Source organism: Sprattus sprattus, assembly GCF_963457725.1.
Source record: "Sprattus sprattus genome assembly, chromosome: 20".
Taxonomy (NCBI): Eukaryota; Metazoa; Chordata; class Actinopteri; order Clupeiformes; family Clupeidae; genus Sprattus; species Sprattus sprattus.
Window position 1 is genome coordinate 20149333 of NC_137918.1, and position 20837 is coordinate 20170169.

Below are 20837 nucleotides of genomic sequence, written 5' to 3' on the forward strand. Positions count from 1 at the left end.
AAATGTAAGCCCTTGACACTGGAGTCACTGATATCTGAAACAGAATTCTGGTTACTTTTCTCAAAAAAGCTTGAAGAAGTGCGAGCCTTATTTCCTGAATCCATTTCATCACTCGATGAAAACAGGCCCATATCACCTGTCTCACCAGTTGCACAGTATGAAATTCCATCGACTATCTCGATGCACTCCACTGGTATACAAAGCTTATCTCCCATTTCTGCAATATCAGAGCGTGATAGTGAAGAGTATTATCTGGAAAACTTCCATGAGGACAGGCCTTCATCTCTTGAGTCTAATTCCTTCACTAGATCCCTTACTCCTGACTCCCCTGTACCTCAGTTTAATATGTCTACAGTGCCTGCCATTCAGTGGAACAGATCTGCATCTCCTCAGTCAGCATCATCAGACATAGAGTACTTTGAAACCAACTGGAACTATGAACAAGTGCCATATGAGGTGAGACGAGAGTCCCCTCTATCATGGTCCGATGAGGCATTAAGCAATGTGTTTGGTGAATGTGTGATGGCACTCCGACCACTGTCACCTGATTCTCTATCCTCAGAGTCTGACTACAAGCTATCTTTCCTGGAGCATTGGTTGAAAGAGGTGAGACCATCCTCACCAGGTTCTCATACGTCATTGGAGTTTAGACCTCTCTCTCCCGACTCTCCAATTCCTCAATATGCTAACTATTTGCCTCAGAACATATTGACAGGAGCAGTTAAAAGTGATCTGGGCCCATCACCCGTACCAACATTATCCGATGATGAGTCCTGCTTCTCTTGGGATTATGATGAGGGTAGGCCACAATCTCCTGATTCAATCATAGATGAAAGTAGCCGTCTTCCTATATCTCCAGATGCTGCAGGCTTTGTGATTAGTAAAAACTTTCCAAACTCAGGAGAGTCATATGATACTTCCTTAAAGAGGGGGCCGGGATCAAAATCTCTTGAGAGTGAAATGGGGCCACCAGTAAAAATCATGGCCTTGGAAAGTGTAGGGGCAGTGTCTGCTGATATTTCATTTCCCAAAAAGTATAGACTGGTATACAAAACCATACCATGCAAGCTGATGTCCCATATGTATGACCCACCTTTTAAAGGAGAACATCTCTGTTCTAAGGCGGGAATTTTTGAACAAATAGTTTACACTGAAAGAACAACAGAAAGAGAAGAGGCCGATGAGTGTAGTGATCAATCCCATATGAGTGAGGAAGTTCATGCTACTATTGTTGTTGCTGAAACTTTAAGTGACTTTACAAGTAAAATGATACCAACAGTGCTGTCAGTACAGTTGTCAGGCTTAAAGTCTGAAGTAATTATTTCTTGTCGAGATGAACTTATCTCCACTCTGCCATTGCAGCCCTCGGAGCCTGGACAACTAGGAAGGCAATATTCTTTTACATCTGATTCTGAGTCCCTACCTTCTAAATCATCTTCTGTCTACAGATCACAGTCATGTCAATCGGTAATTTCAGATAGTGATGGAGCCCTCTTATCTGTTGAAGATTTTTTTGTAGATAACCGACCATCATCCCCAGAATCCTTTACATCAGTTGATGAGAGCAGACCCCTCTCTGTAGATTCTCCAGTTCCACAGTACGAAAACTGTCTGGACACTTATATGTTATCATTTAATGAATACCCATCTTCCCCTCCTGAATCTGTATCATCAGAGATTGAATACTCTGAACTTGGTATTGAGGAACTATTTAGCGAGACCAGACCAGATTCACCTCAGTCACAGCCTCCAGACTTTGAATCTGAAAATCGATCTCTATCTCCAGACTCCTTAAGTGCATCTGAAGATTATGCACAGGATTTCCTGGAGTGGTGTCAGTGGTTTAGCCCACCTTCACCTGAATCTTTGGCTGAATTGAATGAGTTCAGGGCCCTCTCACCCGACTCACCTGTCCCTCAGTATGAATGTCCTTTGGTGGTTAGTATAACTCACTCCGCACATCTCAGGAGCACATCCCCGGCATCTCTAACATCAGAAAACACAGAAGAAGAGCTGTATTTAGATTTTTTCACAGACAGAAGGCCCATGTCTCCTGAATCCCCTACTCCTGAATATATTCATTCTACATGTGACCAGCTGATATGTTCAACTAGCAGATCATCATCTCCCGATTCTTTAGCATCAGACATTGAATACTCTGACCTCTATCTTGAGGAATTGTTCCCAGAAGGGAAAATAGATTCACCAGAACCATTGTGTTTATGTGATGAAGGTAGACTTCTGTCTCCTGATTCACCTATTCCTGACTTTGGTCATGTTAAATTTGAGACGTTAATCTACACAGGAAGTAGATCATCCTCTCCCACATCATCAATCCTAGACATTGAGTATTCTGAGTTATGTCTGAATGAGTTATTCAATGAAGAGAGAATTTGGTCTCCAGATTCATCATATTCACCAGATTCATGTAGACCTCTGTCTCCTGATTCACCTATTCCTGCGTTTGTTTGCCCAATATTTGACCAGTCTGTCTTTGGAAATAGTAGAACATCATCTCCCATATCTCTAGTATCAGATAATGAATACTCTGAAATGTGTCTTGAAGAGTGGTTCAGTGAAGACAGACCAGAGTCACCAGAATCAGAAATAAGCACCAACAGGACTGCCAGAGGTCTGAGTGAGCATAGAACAATATCACCAGACTCCCTCACATCTGAAAATGACTATTCCTTTTCTTTCCTTGAATGGTTAGAGGAGGAAAGAATGTCCTCACCGGAATCATTGTGTTTATGTGAATCAGGTAGACCTCTGTCTCCTGATTCCCCTATTCCTGAATTTGGCTGCCATACATTTGAACAGATTAACTTTACAGGAAAACGATCATCATCTCCGGTATCTTTAGCGTCAGATATTGAATACTCTGAACTTAATCTTGAGGAATTGTTCATAGAAGGGAGAATAGATTCACCGGACCCATTGTGTTTATGTGATGAAGGTAGACTTCTGTCTCCTGATTCACCTATTCCTGACTTTGGTCATGTTAGATTTGAGACGTTACTTTGCACAGGAAGTAGATCATCCTCTCCCACGTCACCAGTCCTAGACATTGAGTATTCTGAGTTGTGTCCCTCACTACATGAATATATTCCAGACAGTACATCTCCGTCAACTGAATCATTGGTCTCAGACACTGAGCTGTCTAAGTTATGCCTAGAGACTCTCTTAGATTATGAAAGACCAGAGTCACCTGAACTAGACTCAGTGCAATATGAACTCAGTGACCCCCACCGTAGTGATGCAGCTATACACAGGCATAGTGACAGCCACCGTAGTGATTCAGCTATACACAGGCATGCGTCTCCTGAGTCAGACATTTCTGAGAGTGATAGAGCACTTCTGTACCTGGATTACCCAGAAGATGACTCAAGGCCTCTTTCTCCTGAGTCCGTTTCTTCAATTAATGAATTTACATGTTTGCCATCTGACTCGCCAGTTCCTCAGTTCAGAACATCATTACCTGATCATAGAGTGCCATGTTTAGAAGATAGCTCATCCTCACCCGAGTTTGTAACATCAGACATTGATGATTCCAGCTTTGATCTTGAAGAAATGTTCCAGAATCGGCCAGAGTCTCCCGGATCTGACTTTTATGATAATGAGCCTCAAGAAAGTACATCATTCTCCAGTGGCAAAGATTCATCGGCTCAGACTAAATTCAAAGCTGATAGCGAGGCCTCGATTATTTCTCCTGTGTTCCAGCTGGTTTACAAAGCAGTCCCAAGCACACTTATGGCACATGTGTATGACCCACTGTATAAGGGAGAAACCTTCATTAGCAAGACCGGTGTTTTTGAGAGGGCTGGATGGAGGATGAAGGGTAGAAAAAACTAACATGCTAAAACATGCTAAACAGGACAGGCAGGCACATTTATAGTTTAAACCCAAATAGGTATCAATGAAAGACAACATTTATAAATCACACCCACCACACTCTTTTGTTTGTGCATTACCTTGATTTCATATGTCATGATAACTATAGACCATATGAAATTTGATGCAGTTAAAACCTTTGTTAATGCCCTTAGACCCAGTATAAACTGGAAAACTAGCTGATTATTAACTGCCATTGAGAGTTTATTTGTAACCACAGTGTGGTAGGTGTGATTATTTTAAATCCCCAGTTTATTAGCGATAAATGATCCATGACGTCATAGGATTTTGCCCAGTAGAATATTTTGGTCATTTTATGGATCTGGTTAACTCTGCCATACTGTATAAGGAAGCACAGTGCAGTTGATCAGGAAATCATCCTCCAAGGTACATTAATGTAGTACAAGCAAAGCCGATATTTATAACTATTCTAATTGAAATTGAGACAACGATTTATGTGTGCAAATTTGAAATGTCTCGTCCTGTAGCCTGGGAAAGCATCACCCTGATCCTAGTAATTTCTTGATTGAGTTTGATGAAGATATAAATCTGTTGCCTTCCTTTCCACATTATGAAATGTTCTTGTTATATCATCACACTGTTGTATTGGAAAGGAATGGGATCAAACTGTCATATTTAAGTTCTGATCCAATTTTGTGTGCTCAAATGTAGAAAACAGTTGTTGCTGTGTTGTTGACCCTCTTGGCATGCAGAACATAGCTTTACCATTAGCGTTTGCCGGTCCTTCTTGAGGAGCGGATTTGGTTTAATTTATTTATTTGGTCTGGCTTTTAGCCAGAGGATCATCATTTGTTACATATGCCAGCCTCTTTTGTGCTCCACAATAGTGTGTATCAGCAGACATGGCAGTAACTTAGCTGGAAAAGGTCTATTGGTTTCTGGTGTAATTGGGTTGTTTTTTTTAGCACATTTTTAGCACATATGTTTTATTTATAATGAGTGAAAACCACAAAATGGTACCAGTAGGTTAATTGTACTCACCAACAACCCAGTTTAACAAAGAGCAGTGACAGATGAGGTGTTTAAAGAGCAGTGACAAAAGAAGGGTTTAAAGAACAGTGACAGAAGAAGTGTGTAAAGAACAGTGACATAAGAAGTGTGTAAAGAACAGTGACATAAGAAGTGTCTAAAGAACAGTGACATAAGAAGTGTCTAAAGAACAGTGACAGAATAAGTGTGTAAAGAACAGTGACAGAAGAAGTGTGTAAAGAACAGTGACATAAGAAGTGTCTAAAGAACAGTGACAGAAGAAGTGTGTAAAGAACAGTGACATAAGAAGTGTCTAAAGAACAGTGACATAAGAAGTGTCTAAAGAACAGTGACAGAATAAGTGTGTAAAGAACAGTGACAGAAGAAGTGTGTAAAGAACAGTGACAAAAGAAGTGTCTAAAGAACAGTGACAGAAGAAGTGTGTAAAGAACAGTGACAGATATGAGCAAGGGCTAGGAGCTCTGATAGCTTAGGTATCATTTTGCAGTGAAGATGTTTTTTCTTTGGTTGAAATACCTTGTTAATCTTGCACTTTTCATATTTGAGCTCAAGCTGAATCAGAGTGAAGCTGAAGAGAATTTAAATGTTTGAGTCATGTGCCAGTTGGCATAATCCATGAACTGAAAGAAAGCAGAGCAACAACTCCTTTGTCAAGAACAATCTGAGGAGCATCAACAACAAAAAGAACCACTGCAGAAGAGGAAAAGATTTTGTTCATCAGTGTAGAAAGAGAAAGCTGGAAAAATTGCCAACAAGAAAAATGGGGGTGGACACAACTCAGGAGGAATGATGACAAAGGCTGGCAGCTGGCTCCCAGTGTTGGTAAGAGTGCTTGCACTGAAAGGATGCTGTGTCACAGGAAATAGTGCTGAATCCCTGAGCATAGTTTCAGACCTGAAGCTTAAACGCCTACTAATGTCTCTGCTTCTTAGAGTTTGACTCGCTCGCCCTGTTTTGCATGTTTGCATAAGGCCAACAGGACGAGTCTCCCAACCCTCCCCAAAAAAAGGCTGATTCAGGAAGTCTCAGCATTGTGATTCTTACTGCTGTCCCCATTCTGATCCTGTCCTAAAGTGCCTCAACACCATGATGCGTAACTACTCCACAAACCACCAGCTTACATGACATGCTGTCAAATATTAGCAGTGGCATGGCAATATTGTAACAGTCACATCTCTCACAGCTTCAAAGGTGATCGTTAATTACATAAAGTGGTAGAGCATGGTGCATGCTCTGTGCTCACAGGCTCAGTTCCCACGGAGTACAAGCACTGCTTTGCATTCATTCACTTCTGACGCAAATGTAAAGGTGACATGTAACATATCAATGGTATCGAATCAGCCTTGGGGTGAAATTGCTTTTGTCTGACTTGGGTCGCTCATAAGCTTATAATATAAATTATATATATATATATATATATATATGTATAGATATATATATATATATATTATGTATACTTTGTATCAAGTAGTTAGGATAAAAAGATTGAAAATAAAAAATTGGAGGCATAAAGATACCTTTGTGTCAGTGCCCCTTAAATCTGTATGTGCTTTGCATTGCCTTATTAATTATGCACTTGCCCTAATGTTTAGCTTTAGTTTAGTTTTGTTTGAAAAATGGTCCCAAAGAATGTATTGGGGCTACTACACAATTGAGCTTGATAGATTTGAAATGTATCTTGATAATGCACTGAGTTTATGTGTGGGATTGTACTATGTGTTTTTTTTGAAGAACACATCTCATTTGAGTTTTTGTTGTTTTTTTCATCCCATTTCATGATAACATCATAGGTGTCAGGCACTTTGGATCAAGCAGTGTTACCTGATTCTGAGCCGAGTAAACTGGAGGTTTGTCATAAGGCCAGTGCATCTTTGATGTCACCTGTAAGAAACACCTTCTCCCCTGCAAGTCAAGTGGAGACAGTTGAACCGAGTGAAAACACATGTGATTTTAGTCCGTATCCTAATGAGAGAGTGGCACCTGCAGAGGCAATAGACGTGCCATTTAGTGTTCATGAGCCTATCCCACTGGTGCCAGATCTCCTTCAACACACATCCAAGGATAGTCAGGATGGCTCACCACAATCTCCAGGTCAACATACAGGTGCACCACACAAATCTATTATGCAAGGAGTGTCATCTGGAGGATCTGAATGTCAAACAAATGAAAAGGAGCACAAAACTGGTGAGATCCCCAGACCTGACGAGGAGTCATCTCTTAGATTTGAGGAAACCTCCGGAAGTTTGTACAGAGTGGGCCTTATATCCGTTGAGGGCAAGGATTCTTCACCTCAGAAAGATAGAGGTGACCGACTCAGTCTGGAGTCAGTGGACAGTGGCCCTTCGGATGACATCATAGCAGAGGGTACCTTAGCAGATGTTCCCCTGACATCTAGTGGTTTGTTCTCATTGTCCAGTCACACATGTTCTGAAGGACTTAGAGTAACCCCTGATCTTATCAAAGTTGCCTCTGGCTCAGTGAAACATCAGGGAACTGATCCTGGCAAGTTGAGCAATATGGCTCCAGCTGTGTCATGGCAAACCCAAGGACCTGATACACCAGATCCTGCTGTAGGTTCAGTCACAGATATGAAGATCCCCGAATCAACCGAAGAATGTGAAGAAGCTATGGGGAGTGACGTAAGCCAAGCCTCATCCACAGAACTCATTTTCCATACAGAGGAGTCTGACCCAACATTAAATGTAAATGTAACACCTCAGAATCAGCTGTTGCCACACGCCCTGATAGAATCTGATGTAAGAGAAAGTAGAACAAATATTTCTCTTGGCCAGACCTATCTTGCCCCTAGCCAAGGTCACTTAGACATGGTTGATACTGCTGCAGCGAGTAGTATACTGGTTTGTGAGCTTGCTGGATCATCATACCAGTTAAGCTCTTTTATAGCTGCATCCCCTCCTGATGACAGTGGACATGATGAGAAGACATATGTGTGTCAAACTACTCCGTATACCACCGACGACACAAATGTATGTACTTCAGATGTGACTGCACAGACACCAGACACAGGTAGATTATCAAAATGCTTTGATTTTGAGGAACAAGCCACTGCCTTCACTCAAAAACAGGTTGAGCCCATGGAAACGGCTTCCAATGACTTGGAAAACATAACCTTTGCACGAGATAGAGAAACTGTGGCCGATCCTACATTTATCCCCAGGTCCCAACAGCTTGTACCGATGACAGCTGCTTTGCACTCACTAGAGGAAGATATTGTCCAGCCTCTTCATGAATCTCCCCATTCATTTTCACAAAATACTCCTCCATTGTCAGCTTCAGTTAGTCTAAGCCAGGCAGACGTGGAAGAGATTTCCTCTTTCCAGCTGTCTACAACTCCAGAGGAATATTCGTTGGCTGTTCCTCGTGTCAGTTTAGAGGCAGGAACTGTTAAAACGTCCACAAGTAAACATGAGGAGCCAAGTGCTGTATGCACAAAGCAACTGTTGCTGAATAAAGAGGCGGAATCTTTTCTGAGGGATGTTCCTACCGCTGAGGAACAGGACATGTTCTTCAGCCCAGAGGTCATGCCTATGGATGTGTGTACTCTACATGACTTCTATGAGGATGCTATCACTGATGTAAAGCCTAAATCTCAAGCACACCAATTCCATGAAGACTCAGACCCAGAGATGTTCTTTGAATGTAAACAAGCCATTTCAGATTACTCTGAGACAGAGCCTGATGAAATTAAGAAACAACACTTTCATCCAAGGATGGATTCCCTCCTTGGTGTCAAAAAGAGACCGGAGAGATGTAGGAACACTATGCATTTTATGCTACGAGAGCAGCACCGGAGATCCTTACTCTCATCAGGAAGTGAGGACTATGAAGATGCTCCTTTCACCCATGAACTCTCAGATAAGTCACACGGAAAGAGAGGTCAGACAGCCAATTCACGGAGTACTGGACAAGCCTTAAAGCAGCGCCCCCGGGAGGTCCTCCGTCAGAGGGCAGCTGAGTATGTGGGCGATGGCGACTGTCTGAAGAGGGTAAGGAGATTTGAGCATGAGCTCCTGAATCCTGCCTGGAGCTGCCTATCCTGCACTTCTGCCTCATTGACTCAGTCCCTTGGCACTTTTGGCACTTAATATATTTAACTTGGAAATTTGGATTTAACCGTTTTTAATAAAACTAACTGGTGTGGTTTATTTTTTTTTAAGTCCGTTACTGTTTAACAAGTTAAATTAACAAGCATTCAGTCAAGTTTCTTCATTTTGTAGAGATGACTTGCACACAGACTCAAACATGCTTCTAAGTCCCTGGTTTCTAACTGGTTTCTAACCCTAACCCTAAATCTGGTAACCCTAAAACTGGTTACCCCAAACTGGTTTCTTGAAAAATCAAAATGGTAGTGCATGGAAGAAACTAATGATCTAACAACACTATGTCTGTGAACTTCATCTGTGCTCTTCTGATGAGCAAAGGCTGTATTATGATACAATATTAATTTTCCCTGCCTGGCTAGGAAATTGCAAAAGAGCTAGGTGCGCAGTCGGATAGTTCTGAAGAGGAAGTTCTTATCACCAGAGTGGTTCGAAGGAGAGTTATCATCCAGGTATAGCGCTGAGGGCTGGGCCAGGAGGGGCTTCTGCTGGCCTGCTCTGCATGTGTGATGCCCTGTCAGTGGGGATTCTGTGTGATGCCCTGTCAGTGGGGATTCTGTGTGAAGTGTGGAGTCTAGGGCGGACATTTGAGCCTTCAGCACAGATCAGGGCAACATTTTAATCAAAGATGTCAAATATTTATGGTGTTTGGTTTCTTGAACTTTTTAACAGATTTTGTCATTACTTTAATTTTTACCCCTGATCATCTTCCATTACCATCCCAGGTGTTTTGTGTGTATTTCTCTTTGGCTTTCAAGACTTTAACCAGGAGTTCTGTTCTCGACACTAAAACCAAACCCCTCTCTAACAGCCGACTGACCACTGACCCCCAGTGGACAGTGAATGAGTAGCAAGTGGTCAGAATGTCTCTTAATGTTTCCCTTCTCTCTTCAAACAGGGAGATGAATTCCCAGATTTTGCTCCGCAGACCACTTCTGAGGAGCAATATGTGGATGAAGATGGGAATATGGTGGTGAAAAAGGTAGCTGTTATTTCATCTAATTATTTCTACCAATAGAACAACATAGGACCTCAGAATAAACATAATCAGATGATATTTAGGCCTAGCTGTACTTTAGCGCAATCTCACAGCCAGAATATTTGAATTGAGTTTAATGTTATAAACATGTTGTTTATTCAGTCTGGATGGTTTGTTTACTTCAGGTTACCAGGAAGATAATCAAGCGCTGCGTATCATCTGATGGAGTGGAAAGGGAGGAAGTGATGGTTGAGGGAACTCCACAAGACCCTGTCAGTGTGGCCCAAGGGGACGGCTACTCCAAAGTAATTAAGAGGACGGTGCTGAAGAGTGATGGAGACAAGACAGAGGTGTGTGTGTGTGTGTGTGTGTGTGTGTGTGTGTGTGTGTGTGTGTGTGGCACTGATTGCATTGGGGCACCATGTGCGGTTTTCTGATCGCAATAGTAACTGTAGTGTGGTAATAGGCATTTATATCTGTGTGTGTGTGCTTCTAGGTGACATTTTGTGAAAGGCCGGGTGCGTCTGCCTCTGGAGCGACACAGGAGGGAAGTGGCGAGGTCAGCCAGGTGGTGCAGACGTCGCTAGTGCAGGGTGAGAGGATGGAGATGCATCACGGAGACCCCACTCTCGCCTCCGATCTCCCCTCCGCTCAAGACGACTTCAGTCAGGTCAGTGGTCACTCACACTGTCAGAGCAGAACGCAACCATGTGGACACTGCCTACTTCACTGACACCTGAACTCCTTTTTTGACATAAGTGGATTATGCCGACTTCCAAACGGTGACTCTGAGTCAGAAGAGTCCAGCGTAAATAAAGAAAACTCTCCTGTTTCAAAGTGTCGTGGGCTTAATTATTTTCATTGAGCGTGATTAAGATTCTACATCATCATGCTACATTTGCGATGCTTGCTTGGTCTCTGGTTCCTCAATTGGGTGGTGGAGGGGGGGGATCTTGTGTTTCCATGGGATCCTAGTTTTGCTCCATATCCCTCTCTTATCAGGTGTATACCAGGAGTGAGTCTGGCCAGCACTCACAGGTGGGTTTATAGGTGCGGGATTCATTTGTTTTTGTAGTTTTCAGTGTTCCTCTATAATTTCTCCCACCCAGGCCATGAGGTATATGGGGCTCTCAGAGAAAGTTCATGTTCCACGGATTGTAGAGCAGCAGATTATAAAGGAGGATGGATCTGTGATTAGGAGGTTTGGAAGATATGCATGGTGTGTGTTTTTGCGTGTGTGTGTGTGTGTGTGTGTGTGTGTGTGTGTACGTGTATGAAACACGTGTGTGTGTTTGTGTTTTGTGTGTGTGTGTGTGTGTGTGTGTGTGTGTGTGTGTGTGTGTGTGTGTGTGTGTGTGTGTGTGTGTGTACGTGTATGAAATGTGTGTGTTTGTGTGTGTGTGTGTGTGTGTGTGTGTGTGTGTGTGTGTGTGTGTGTGTGTGTGTGTGTACGTGTATGAAATGTGTGTGTTTGTCTGTGTGTGTGTGTGTGTGTGTGTGTTTGTGTGTGTGTGTGTGTGTGTGTGTGTGTGTGTGTGTGTGTGTGTGTGTGTGTGTGTGTGTGTGTGTGTACGTGTATGAAATGTGTGTGTGTGTGTGTGTGTGTGTGTGTGTGTGTGTGTGTGTGTGTGTGTGTGTGTGTGTGAAACAAAACAATAAACTAAAAGATGGAGGCACGGTGCATGGTATTAAGAGTGGGTTGCTGGAACTCGAGATAATGTGAAAGAAGCATGATCATGTGGATAAGGGGAAACAATAACACTCCCTTATTATAATATAATATCATATAGTTATATATTATTTAATAACACTCCCTTATTATAATATAATGCTATAGAGTAATATATTATGTAATAACACTCCCTTATTGTAATATAATTTCATATAGTAATATATTATGTAATAACATTCCCTTATCACAATATAATATCATAGAGTAATATATTATGTATTGACTTTGTCTGCTCTGTCTGTGTCTGCCTCTCCTCTCTCCCTCGTGTACTATGCCTGGTATCTGGCCCCTACTGAGCTGTTAACCAACGTATCCTTTCTGTCTCTCTTGGGGCAGGACCCGGATGCGTAAGGCGCACACACAGAGGAGGACCCTGGTGAAGGACGCTGAGGGTCAGAGGAAGGTCACCATTGAACGGCTGGATGGCAGAGCTCAGAGCCCTTGCCTTCACAACTGTCATCCTGACAACGTCCAACAGCATTTTCACCATCTCATCCACCAGTATCGTGCAAAGAGCAAGAGGCCAAAAGAGGAGGAGGAGGAGGAGGAGGAGGAGGAGGAGTGAAGGGCTTCTGCTCTTTCTCGCCCTGCTCGTTCCTTGATTATCCCTGTGACCTAAGATGTGGCCCCACCTAAACACGCCAATACTCTATGCATCATGCGCTGCCCTCTCAGAAACCACTTGTCTTGATCAGTCCTCCTGTTCCAACACAGGAAAGGTCTTGGTTGGCTTGAGTTTACAGGCAGAGAGGATTGCTGTTGATTTTCTTATTTTGTTAGGAAGCTCGTTTTGAGTTTTTGTTTTTAGTCTTTGTTTTCACTTGGATAGATTTTTTCCCCCCTTTGTTCCCTTTAAAATGTCATTTTTTTGCTGTTTTGTGACCAAAGAATTACCTTTTAAATTTTCTCTGTTGTTGTTTTTGTTGTTTATCCTGATTTTTGATGTCTTGACACTGTTGATGACCTTTAAAGAAGTCTAGAAGACATTTTCCCAAGCCCCCACCTCAGACGGACACTAAACAATATTTCTTCTCATAACAAACCTGCTTTGGTCCGACAATGTGTTTACTGCACTGTCTGTCATAATGACTGTAGTTAGATATCATGAAAAACTGGCTTCATCACTCATCACATAACTTGATTGTTCTTCAAGGGTAAAGGTTACAGCTCTCAGAAAAGGAAACAAAAAATATTCACGACACTTTATTTAACATGACCTTATGCCAATTAGATTTGATATGTACGTATCATGGCGGTTCATGTCTGAGAACACATGGCCTTCATGTCAAATGACCCAGGAATTACATCAATTTCGGTGTTTTCCCCAACAACCAGGCCACTGACACAGTACTGACACTGTATGATACCCTGTATGCACTGGATTTATATGGTCATGTTAAGTAAAGTGTTAAAGTCATCTGTTCATACAGATGCTTCTATCTGCTGTCAGAGTGTTCTGTGTATGTGTTACCTGTCTTTGAAAGTATATACAGTGTGCATTTTTAGAGAAAAAATAACAGTATTCCACATTAGCTACTTATAAGGATTATAGCTGGCATGACTAGTTAGCATCTGTCACTTACTATTTGCAAAATCAATTTCAAATTCTGAATCTACCTGCATTGTCCCCCAACTGTCTTCCCCATCAGAAAAACAAGAGCAGCACGAGGTGTTTAATGTTTAATGGCCCTCAGTCTGTCTGTGCTTTGAGATGCACTAGCACCTTCTCTTTCCACATCAGACGAAATCAGTCCATTTGCTTTCGTTCTCTTTGTGTATGTGTTAGAGTGAATGAACAAGTGAATGAATACTCCAGACAATATCAAGCATTTCTGTCATTTCAAAACCCGCCAGGGTCATTTTATGTGATGTCTCCTTCTGCACCTTGTGTATTCTGTTCTCTCCCCTATTTTCAAGGGGTGATGATTTTACCCCTCAGATGTAGCAGACTACCCGAGCCATTTAAAAAAAAGTTATTATACTTGAGAGATGTTTTTAGGCTAGCATCTGTTATGACAGCAAAGGAACCTGATCAAAGGAACATTAGGGTTTCAGGTCTTGTATTCTGAACAAGGGTAAATAAGAAGCTGAGAGTGGTTCAGACAGTCAGCATACGTAAGGGGAGTACCAGAGTCCATGGCTGTCTACAGTTGTTCTTTGTTGTGATGGCTTGCCTGACATGGGTCTTATTTGGAATTCTGCAGCTAGGCTTTTTGGAAGTATTGTTTTGGTTTGGTCCAAGCCCTTTTTGGAAAAGAGGAATGCATTTGTGTAGAGTTTCATGTCTCTCTGACATGACCTGTTATTACAACTTATACACTTAGGCTAAATGAGTTCAGCAGTAAAGAGGATTTGCTGTTTTATTTCTCTCTATTGTCTCAAATGTATTGACCTCTGAATGCCTGACCATGTGTATGTGAGTGGCTGTTGTTACAGAGGGAGGGAGTGCAGTACGGAGCGGCAGGATGCAAGTTTCACTTATCGGACACGGGGATGATGATGCTGGTTGAGATATACACTGAATGTTCTAATTTATTTTTTCACAGGTTTTTGTGTGTGAAATCAACAACAGGAAATTACAGAGTTCACTGTGACAGGCTGATTTGTATTAATTTATTTATTTATTGAATTAATTAATTTGAGCCAACATCCTGTGTCTGTGGTGATGACTATATACAAATATACATAAATATATCTATCTATCAGGGCATGTATTAGTTTACTATCCGACTTTTAAAAAACATTTAAACACAATACAATGGCTGCAGTGTGTACATGGCTGAAAGAGAATAAAACTGTACAACTGTTCATCTTCTGGCTTGTGCTCTGTCTTCTAGAATATCTTATCTTATCATATCTGTCATTCCCTCACATTCTCCCTCCTCTCCACGCTGCATTGGAAGAATTGCCACATAAATCTGCTATTGAGTTATTGTGTGGTGCCTTATTGTTGCAACTACATAGGCTTCCTGTAATAAAAGTTTAGCCTCCTCTATCACCTCACCATTCACTGTTCAAATCATGTTTATGCCATGTTACTGCAAAAACTCATTTTAGCAGATCTGACGACGTTGAAGGCAGTGTCTTCTAGGATGAAAAATCACATCTTAAAATCCAACTCATTACTAATGTACTTATTGGCTACTTACACTTATATTCTTATGATTGTTTTGTGCTGCTACCACTCGAATCATACATTTTTTTTTTTTTTTTTGCAAACTTGAAAAATCATGAATCAGCTCATGAAAGTCAAGGAAGGGAAGTGGGAAGACAAACTAAACAAAACACTTCAAACCCCATAAATATCACACCTTTAATTTTATTGTGTCTTAAATATGTTGAATTTCTATCGCCACCATGGCAACAAATTATTTTACTCTATTGTCTCCAAATTGGCCCTTGTGGTGGTGCAACTTTCAGCAGAGGAATTTCTTAACCCTCAAGAGAAGAAAAGGAAAAGGTACAGTACATGAACAGAAAAAAAGAAAACGGCAATGATAGTATCGGCATAGTCCCATTTACACGAGAGCACCAGAGGTTATAGCTCCTGGTTTCAAGGAAGACCATTCTGACATCAGTACGACCCCCCCGGCTCTTCTCCTCTTGGCTGAAGATGAGACACAAGAGCGCTTCATGGGCAGTGTGCATGCTAGATATGAGGGCTTGGCCTCCTTCCTTCTCTCAGTAACCACGCGTCTGAAGATTGACATACTGCATGGCAACGAACAAAAGAAAGAGCGGCTCGAGAGTCAATGATCCTCCCTCCTTGTGCCATTTGAATGTAAAGTAGTAAAGACAGAATTGACCTACAACAACTGACAAAAGGTAAAAATTAGCTACAGTCTTATGGTTGATTAATTGTGCTGGATATGTGGTAGTACAACTATCATTATTGGTAGTGTTGTTATTATTGGATGATTCTGGAAAAAAAAGAATTGTTTCCATAGGAAGACCATTAAATCCACAATTTAAAAAAACATAAACAAACTAAATAATAAATATATAACACATCCTGGAAAATAGCCCCCCATGCATAACTCAAATTGTCAATTTGATATATATTATATATGCTACATTCTCCTATCTTTAATTTTTAAAATATGCAACGGTGTAAAGGTAAACATACAACATCTGCAAACAGTCTGCAGTTGAACTACCCTTTACAATTACGTTTCTCTGTTCGATTTTTGTTCAAACATTGTAAGCTAGCGAAAAATAAAACATCGCCTTTGAACTGCATTTACTCAAATCATAGCTCGGCTAAAAGCGAGAATATCAGTTGAATGCTTGTTTAGATTCTTTTAAACAACCACAACATATGTACATCACCAGAACAATAGCAAGCTCAATATTAACATTCTTATCTTTCAAATTGTTCATATTGCACACACGCACACACACACACACACACACATAGACATAAAAATACATAACACACATATCTATACATTTAAAATGCATACCAAAACAGCTCGTTAAAAATAAACATGAACAAAAAAACTAAGTCATATGTTAAAAATACACTCTTTTTGATAATGTCCAAATATGTGTATGGCCCGCTTATGGAGAAAGTGAGTCCTTTCAAAAAATGTCTTGACACTGGTCCTGTGCGATTGGGTGTAAACGACCCTCATGACAAGAAGGGGGCAGGACATGGGATGAGAGTGGCTGAGAAATAGCGCCATCTTGTGACCCATTTCTCAAGATTATTTCGTTGGTGGCTGGTTTCAACCAGGGTAAACTGAAGCATTTATAATCAATTAACTACAAAATACGCACACAGACAAAAAGAGATTTTTGTTAATTGTAATAGAAAGAGATAAATGATTATGCAAATGGGAAGCATTTGCTTTTTTTCTTTCCCCAAGGCTACAGTTCACAAGCTCCTCCAAGCAATAGAGGACATGGACGTCTGAATAGAGTGAATATGAGGGGAGAGAGAGAGAGAGAGTGTGTAAGAGATACAGAGATGGAGGTTATGAGGACTATGATATGGCAATAAAATAGCGTGACTATTGGACAGCAAATGGGGCAAATATGTAAATATTCTGAATGATGACATTCATAAACCTCTGTCTTCTATTTCTTTAGACCTCAAAACAGGGATATTATCGAGCCTGACCATTTTTAAGTGTTTCTCTAACATTGTATTCTAAAACCTCACATGTTTCAAGATCCGTTACCTGCCTAAGTATACGGTATACTCACATGTGTGCACTCAAACTGTATATTAGTACCCATTCTAACAAATGTATTACCTTAAATAACTTAATTCCATCTGACATTACAGTCTCCCTTTATATGTTGGAGGAGCGATAGAGTTGGCAATTTTCAGTGTGATTGAGTGGGTGGTAGAGAGAGGAAGATGGGCAGATGATAGTAGGACAGAAAGAGAGAGTACGTAAGCAAGGTGTATTGAGTCTGTAGCGTTACTCCAACTCCAACTCAATACACCTTGCTTACGTCAAGATGTCAAGCATCCAGTACTTAGTAGGTCTCCCGAAGGCCATGTTGTCCTCTGAGACAAAGTAGGGCCGAAAGAGAGCGAGAGAGAGAGAGAGAGAGAGAGAGAGAGAGAGAGAGAGAGAGGGATGAATGGGTGTGAGGGGGGCGAAGTAGAAAGGGGTGGAGGGTGGGTTTCTTGACAAGCTGTTCCGGTCATCTCTACTTGACGGGCACGCTGGGCGCTCCGGAGCGGTGGAAGTGGATGTTCTGCCACTTGCCGTCGCGGCGGTGCCACACACGGGTCTCCTCGGACTGCATGGTGCGGGGCATGCCGCTGACGTCCATGTACTGGGTCAGCCGGATGTAGGCGATGCAGGCAGCATCCTCGCCGATCAGGTGCACATGCGGGTTCAGCAGGATAGTGTGGACTGGCTTGTTCCCTTTGGAAAGAGCTGGAGCAAAAGCCCCACAAAATGAACAACAGGCCAGTATGCAGCATCATCTTTTTTTTAAATCCAAATCTTGTGTGAGAAGTAATACTACCATGGTTCTACTGATTTCAGCAGCATGGGCCTAAAAGTTGGAGTAACGCTACAGACTCAATACAGCGCTGCCGGACTGGCAAATAAATATTACGTCCTGCATTGACCATTTGATTTCATTTGGGGAGCCATCTATACTGTGCAATGACTAAATTGGCAAAACACAATACAATAGATAGACAATGCCAAGTCAATATGGGTCTTTGAGTATGAATTTAGTTAGGTAGTTCGTTAGCAAAATACTGTGTGAGCCAGAACATGTGCTATAGCAAAAAGCTTGGATGTATCTCCCTAAGAATGCATACAAGTAGATAGTTAACAGATGTGACTCCCATATATGCAGATAAACAGATCGGCAATATACAGGAATGGTGGTTAGGTCAAAGAGAGGGTATGGGACATGATTTACATATAATAAAGATTACATTACAAACTAATAAGGAAATAGAATTGTACCACTGTTATTCTTATATTCACGCACAGGAGGTGACACTTGCTACCTACAGTATTATATAGAAATAAAAAAGGCCTTCAACAGAGTATACCGTCAAGGAATAAATGTACCTCAACATCTTAAAAAGCGGTCAGATGTGGATTTAGTAGGGAACCTTCCTATAATAGTGACTTCTACAGTTGTTAGTGTGCTGAATGACAGGCCAGAAGAGGGTCATATCCATCATCCCCTTTTAAGCCAATAAGATTCAAGTTTTATTTGATTTGGATTAAACTGATTAGATCAAGCTTAGTTAGGAGGCCTGTAGCCTCTGCCATGTGCCAGGCATCTAGGAGAGCCTCCTCCACTCCTCCTCTTTCTTTCACTTATCACCCAAATAAGAGGGATTATTGGAGTATACGGGAGGTGATTAGAGGTAGCTTTATAATTCACACTTCAAATCTAGATAACTCTTCATTTACATAAGTAATAAAGCTGAAAAGACGGAGAGACAGAGGGAGACAGAGAGAGAGAGAGAGAGAGAGAGAGAGAAAGAAAGAGGGAGGGATAGAGATTTCACAGGTTTCTTTGTCTCCGTGATGTCGAGTTATGCACTTCTGCAAAAACTCTCAAATTCCTTAAAGGAGATTCTGAGGAGTTCACCGAAGGACCCACTTACCATTCTCAAAGTAGAACCTATGGAAGTCGTGGCCCTCCACCAGGTTTCCCAGCGCCTCTGGTTCAAAGGATGTCAAGCCAGGGTCACAGATTTTCCTACCAGGCAAACACCGATACTCATTACCGATACTTACTGTGTCAGATTCGTGCCAGCATAATAACACTGTATTGCAACAATCCCACATATTCCACAAATTCTGAGGATGCCACTTCAGTATCTTCAAAAACAGTCTCCAGAAGCAGCAAGATTCCTACAATATTCACCAGATTCTCCCAACAGAAGGAAGGAATCGCCACACTTACGCATAGGCCTCAAAGTCACCGTTGTTGATGGATTCGATCAGCTGCTCAGTCACTTTGATAATCTCCTGCTTACGAGCTGGGAACACAAAAACGCCACAGATATTGTCCAAGGACCCATCGGGCAGGAAATAATGAAAGCCACTTAAGATTGTTATTACTGTTGTGGACTTCTTTCACGAGTATTCATGTTTCAGAATGATCAGTGTTTCAGTGATGATAACTCACAGGCAACACTTTCATTCAAAAGATCGATTAAATTTACCTTTATTGATAACTTGGCAAGCTAAGGGACAGCAAAAACATTACTCAGACTTTGGTCATAAAGCACGTTTTTTGCGATAAGTCGCAATCATCATCAAAAGGTTAGGAAAAGGAAGAGTTGCACTCTGTATTGAGTCATAGAGAGCATGCTGTCGAGACTTTGCCATTCGTTTGTATCCATATTTTGCCGTAGAATTTCCATTGTTTCTGGGCCACCAATGGCGATATTCTGACGTGACTCGCATGCATTAGCATAGCTTGGGAGAGAATGTGAATACAGAGTTTAGAGCTCGAAAGGTCACATCAGAATACCACCCATGGCTCTCTGCTACCAGTCTCGCAAATGCCTCTCTATTTTCTAAAGAAATATTAAAAGCAAAAAAAGAACTTAAAAGGATATGAAAAAAGAAAACTTATCTACTGACAGATTACAATGGTAATCTGCTTCAAGAGACAGAAGGGATCTCTTGTGATAAGGTGAAAAGGAATTGAAAAAATAAGACGTGGAGGCGGGCAACATGTAAACGTGAAGGTTTCCTGCTGGATTGGGAATTCTCGTGTCTCCCATTTTCACTGTATGACAACTGCAACAGATTTGGGGGGGAAGGGGGTCAGATGGAAGACACAGCGCTACTTCAGAAGCCTATGATGTCTCACTCTACTGGTCAGAGGGCATGTCAGGGATAGGGGAAGGTGGTGGTAGTGGGGGGGGGGGGGGTCTCTTCTCCCACTAAAGGTGGGACTTACTCTGGACCGAGGAGGTGGGCACCTGCCTGTCCTCTGTGGTCTGGGGGCGGGGCTTGGGCTGCCACAGAGAGTTTATGCTGAGGCTCCCAAAGCGCTTGGCTGCCCAGAAAAGGCGGGAGTGGACGGAGGAAAACAAACGAAAGGCATTTTCGAGTAAGACACTGATGAGAAAAAGTTTGAAACATAGGGATGAGAAGAGGGGACAACAACAACAGGAAGGTGGAGTAGTAAAGGTTACTATCTGTGACAAACAAAACAAAATAACTTAATAGGGGGATAATGAAATAAAGGAATTATAAGAAAAGATACAGGCCTAAAATATAAAGAGATCAAAGAGAAGGAGTTGATGGTAACAAAGGCAAATTAAATGGATTGTGTTATGGGGTGGATGGTCAGATATTACATCACAAGCAGGCCATAAGACGGCCACATACACCTTACCTTTCAGGTCATCGTCCTCAATGGTGGTATTAACACTCTCTGTGGACTCCTAGCATTACAACAAAAGGCACATCCATCCAAAGAATCAACAAGGGAATAACATAACATAATCTGATGCAATGATATTATAATTGTAAAATAAAACAAGTGGCTCATTCCATTAACATGTCTTATTACAGTATACTGTGAAATGTACACATAGTATCTTTGTTCATGCATTACATTCAAGACAACTGACTTATAAAAAGATGAT

The 20837-nt window shown here is 41.6% G+C and overlaps 2 protein-coding genes across 4 annotated transcripts in view; one reads left to right on the top strand and one right to left on the bottom strand.

The window, feature by feature from the left end:
* Positions 1-14542, top strand: part of ank2a (ankyrin 2a, neuronal) — a gene marked incomplete at its 5' end in the record, with an annotated part of 98860 nt that extends 84318 nt beyond the window's left edge. Inside the window, 5 exons of the mRNA XM_080859067.1 lie at positions 9922-10005; positions 10188-10352; positions 10499-10672; positions 11112-11203; positions 12071-14542. Coding sequence (XP_080715193.1) covers positions 9922-10005; positions 10188-10352; positions 10499-10672; positions 11112-11203; positions 12071-12299 — 744 coding nt within the window. The 3' untranslated portion in view covers positions 12300-14542. The remainder of the gene's footprint in view (positions 1-9921; positions 10006-10187; positions 10353-10498; positions 10673-11111; positions 11204-12070) is intronic.
* A 493-nt stretch (positions 14543-15035) lies between these two features.
* Positions 15036-20837, bottom strand: part of camk2d2 (calcium/calmodulin-dependent protein kinase (CaM kinase) II delta 2) — a 29728-nt gene continuing 23926 nt past the window's right edge. For 2 of the 3 annotated variants that reach the window (XM_080859405.1, XM_080859403.1), the window contains 4 exons: positions 20585-20633; positions 19136-19211; positions 18834-18928; positions 15036-17631 (listed from right to left, as the gene is read on the bottom strand). In XM_080859405.1, the coding sequence (XP_080715531.1) occupies positions 17399-17631; positions 18834-18928; positions 19136-19211; positions 20585-20633 (453 nt within the window). In that variant the 3' untranslated portion in view covers positions 15036-17398. The remainder of the gene's footprint in view (positions 17632-18833; positions 18929-19135; positions 19212-20584; positions 20634-20837) is intronic. The other variant, XM_080859404.1, reaches the window with a different exon arrangement.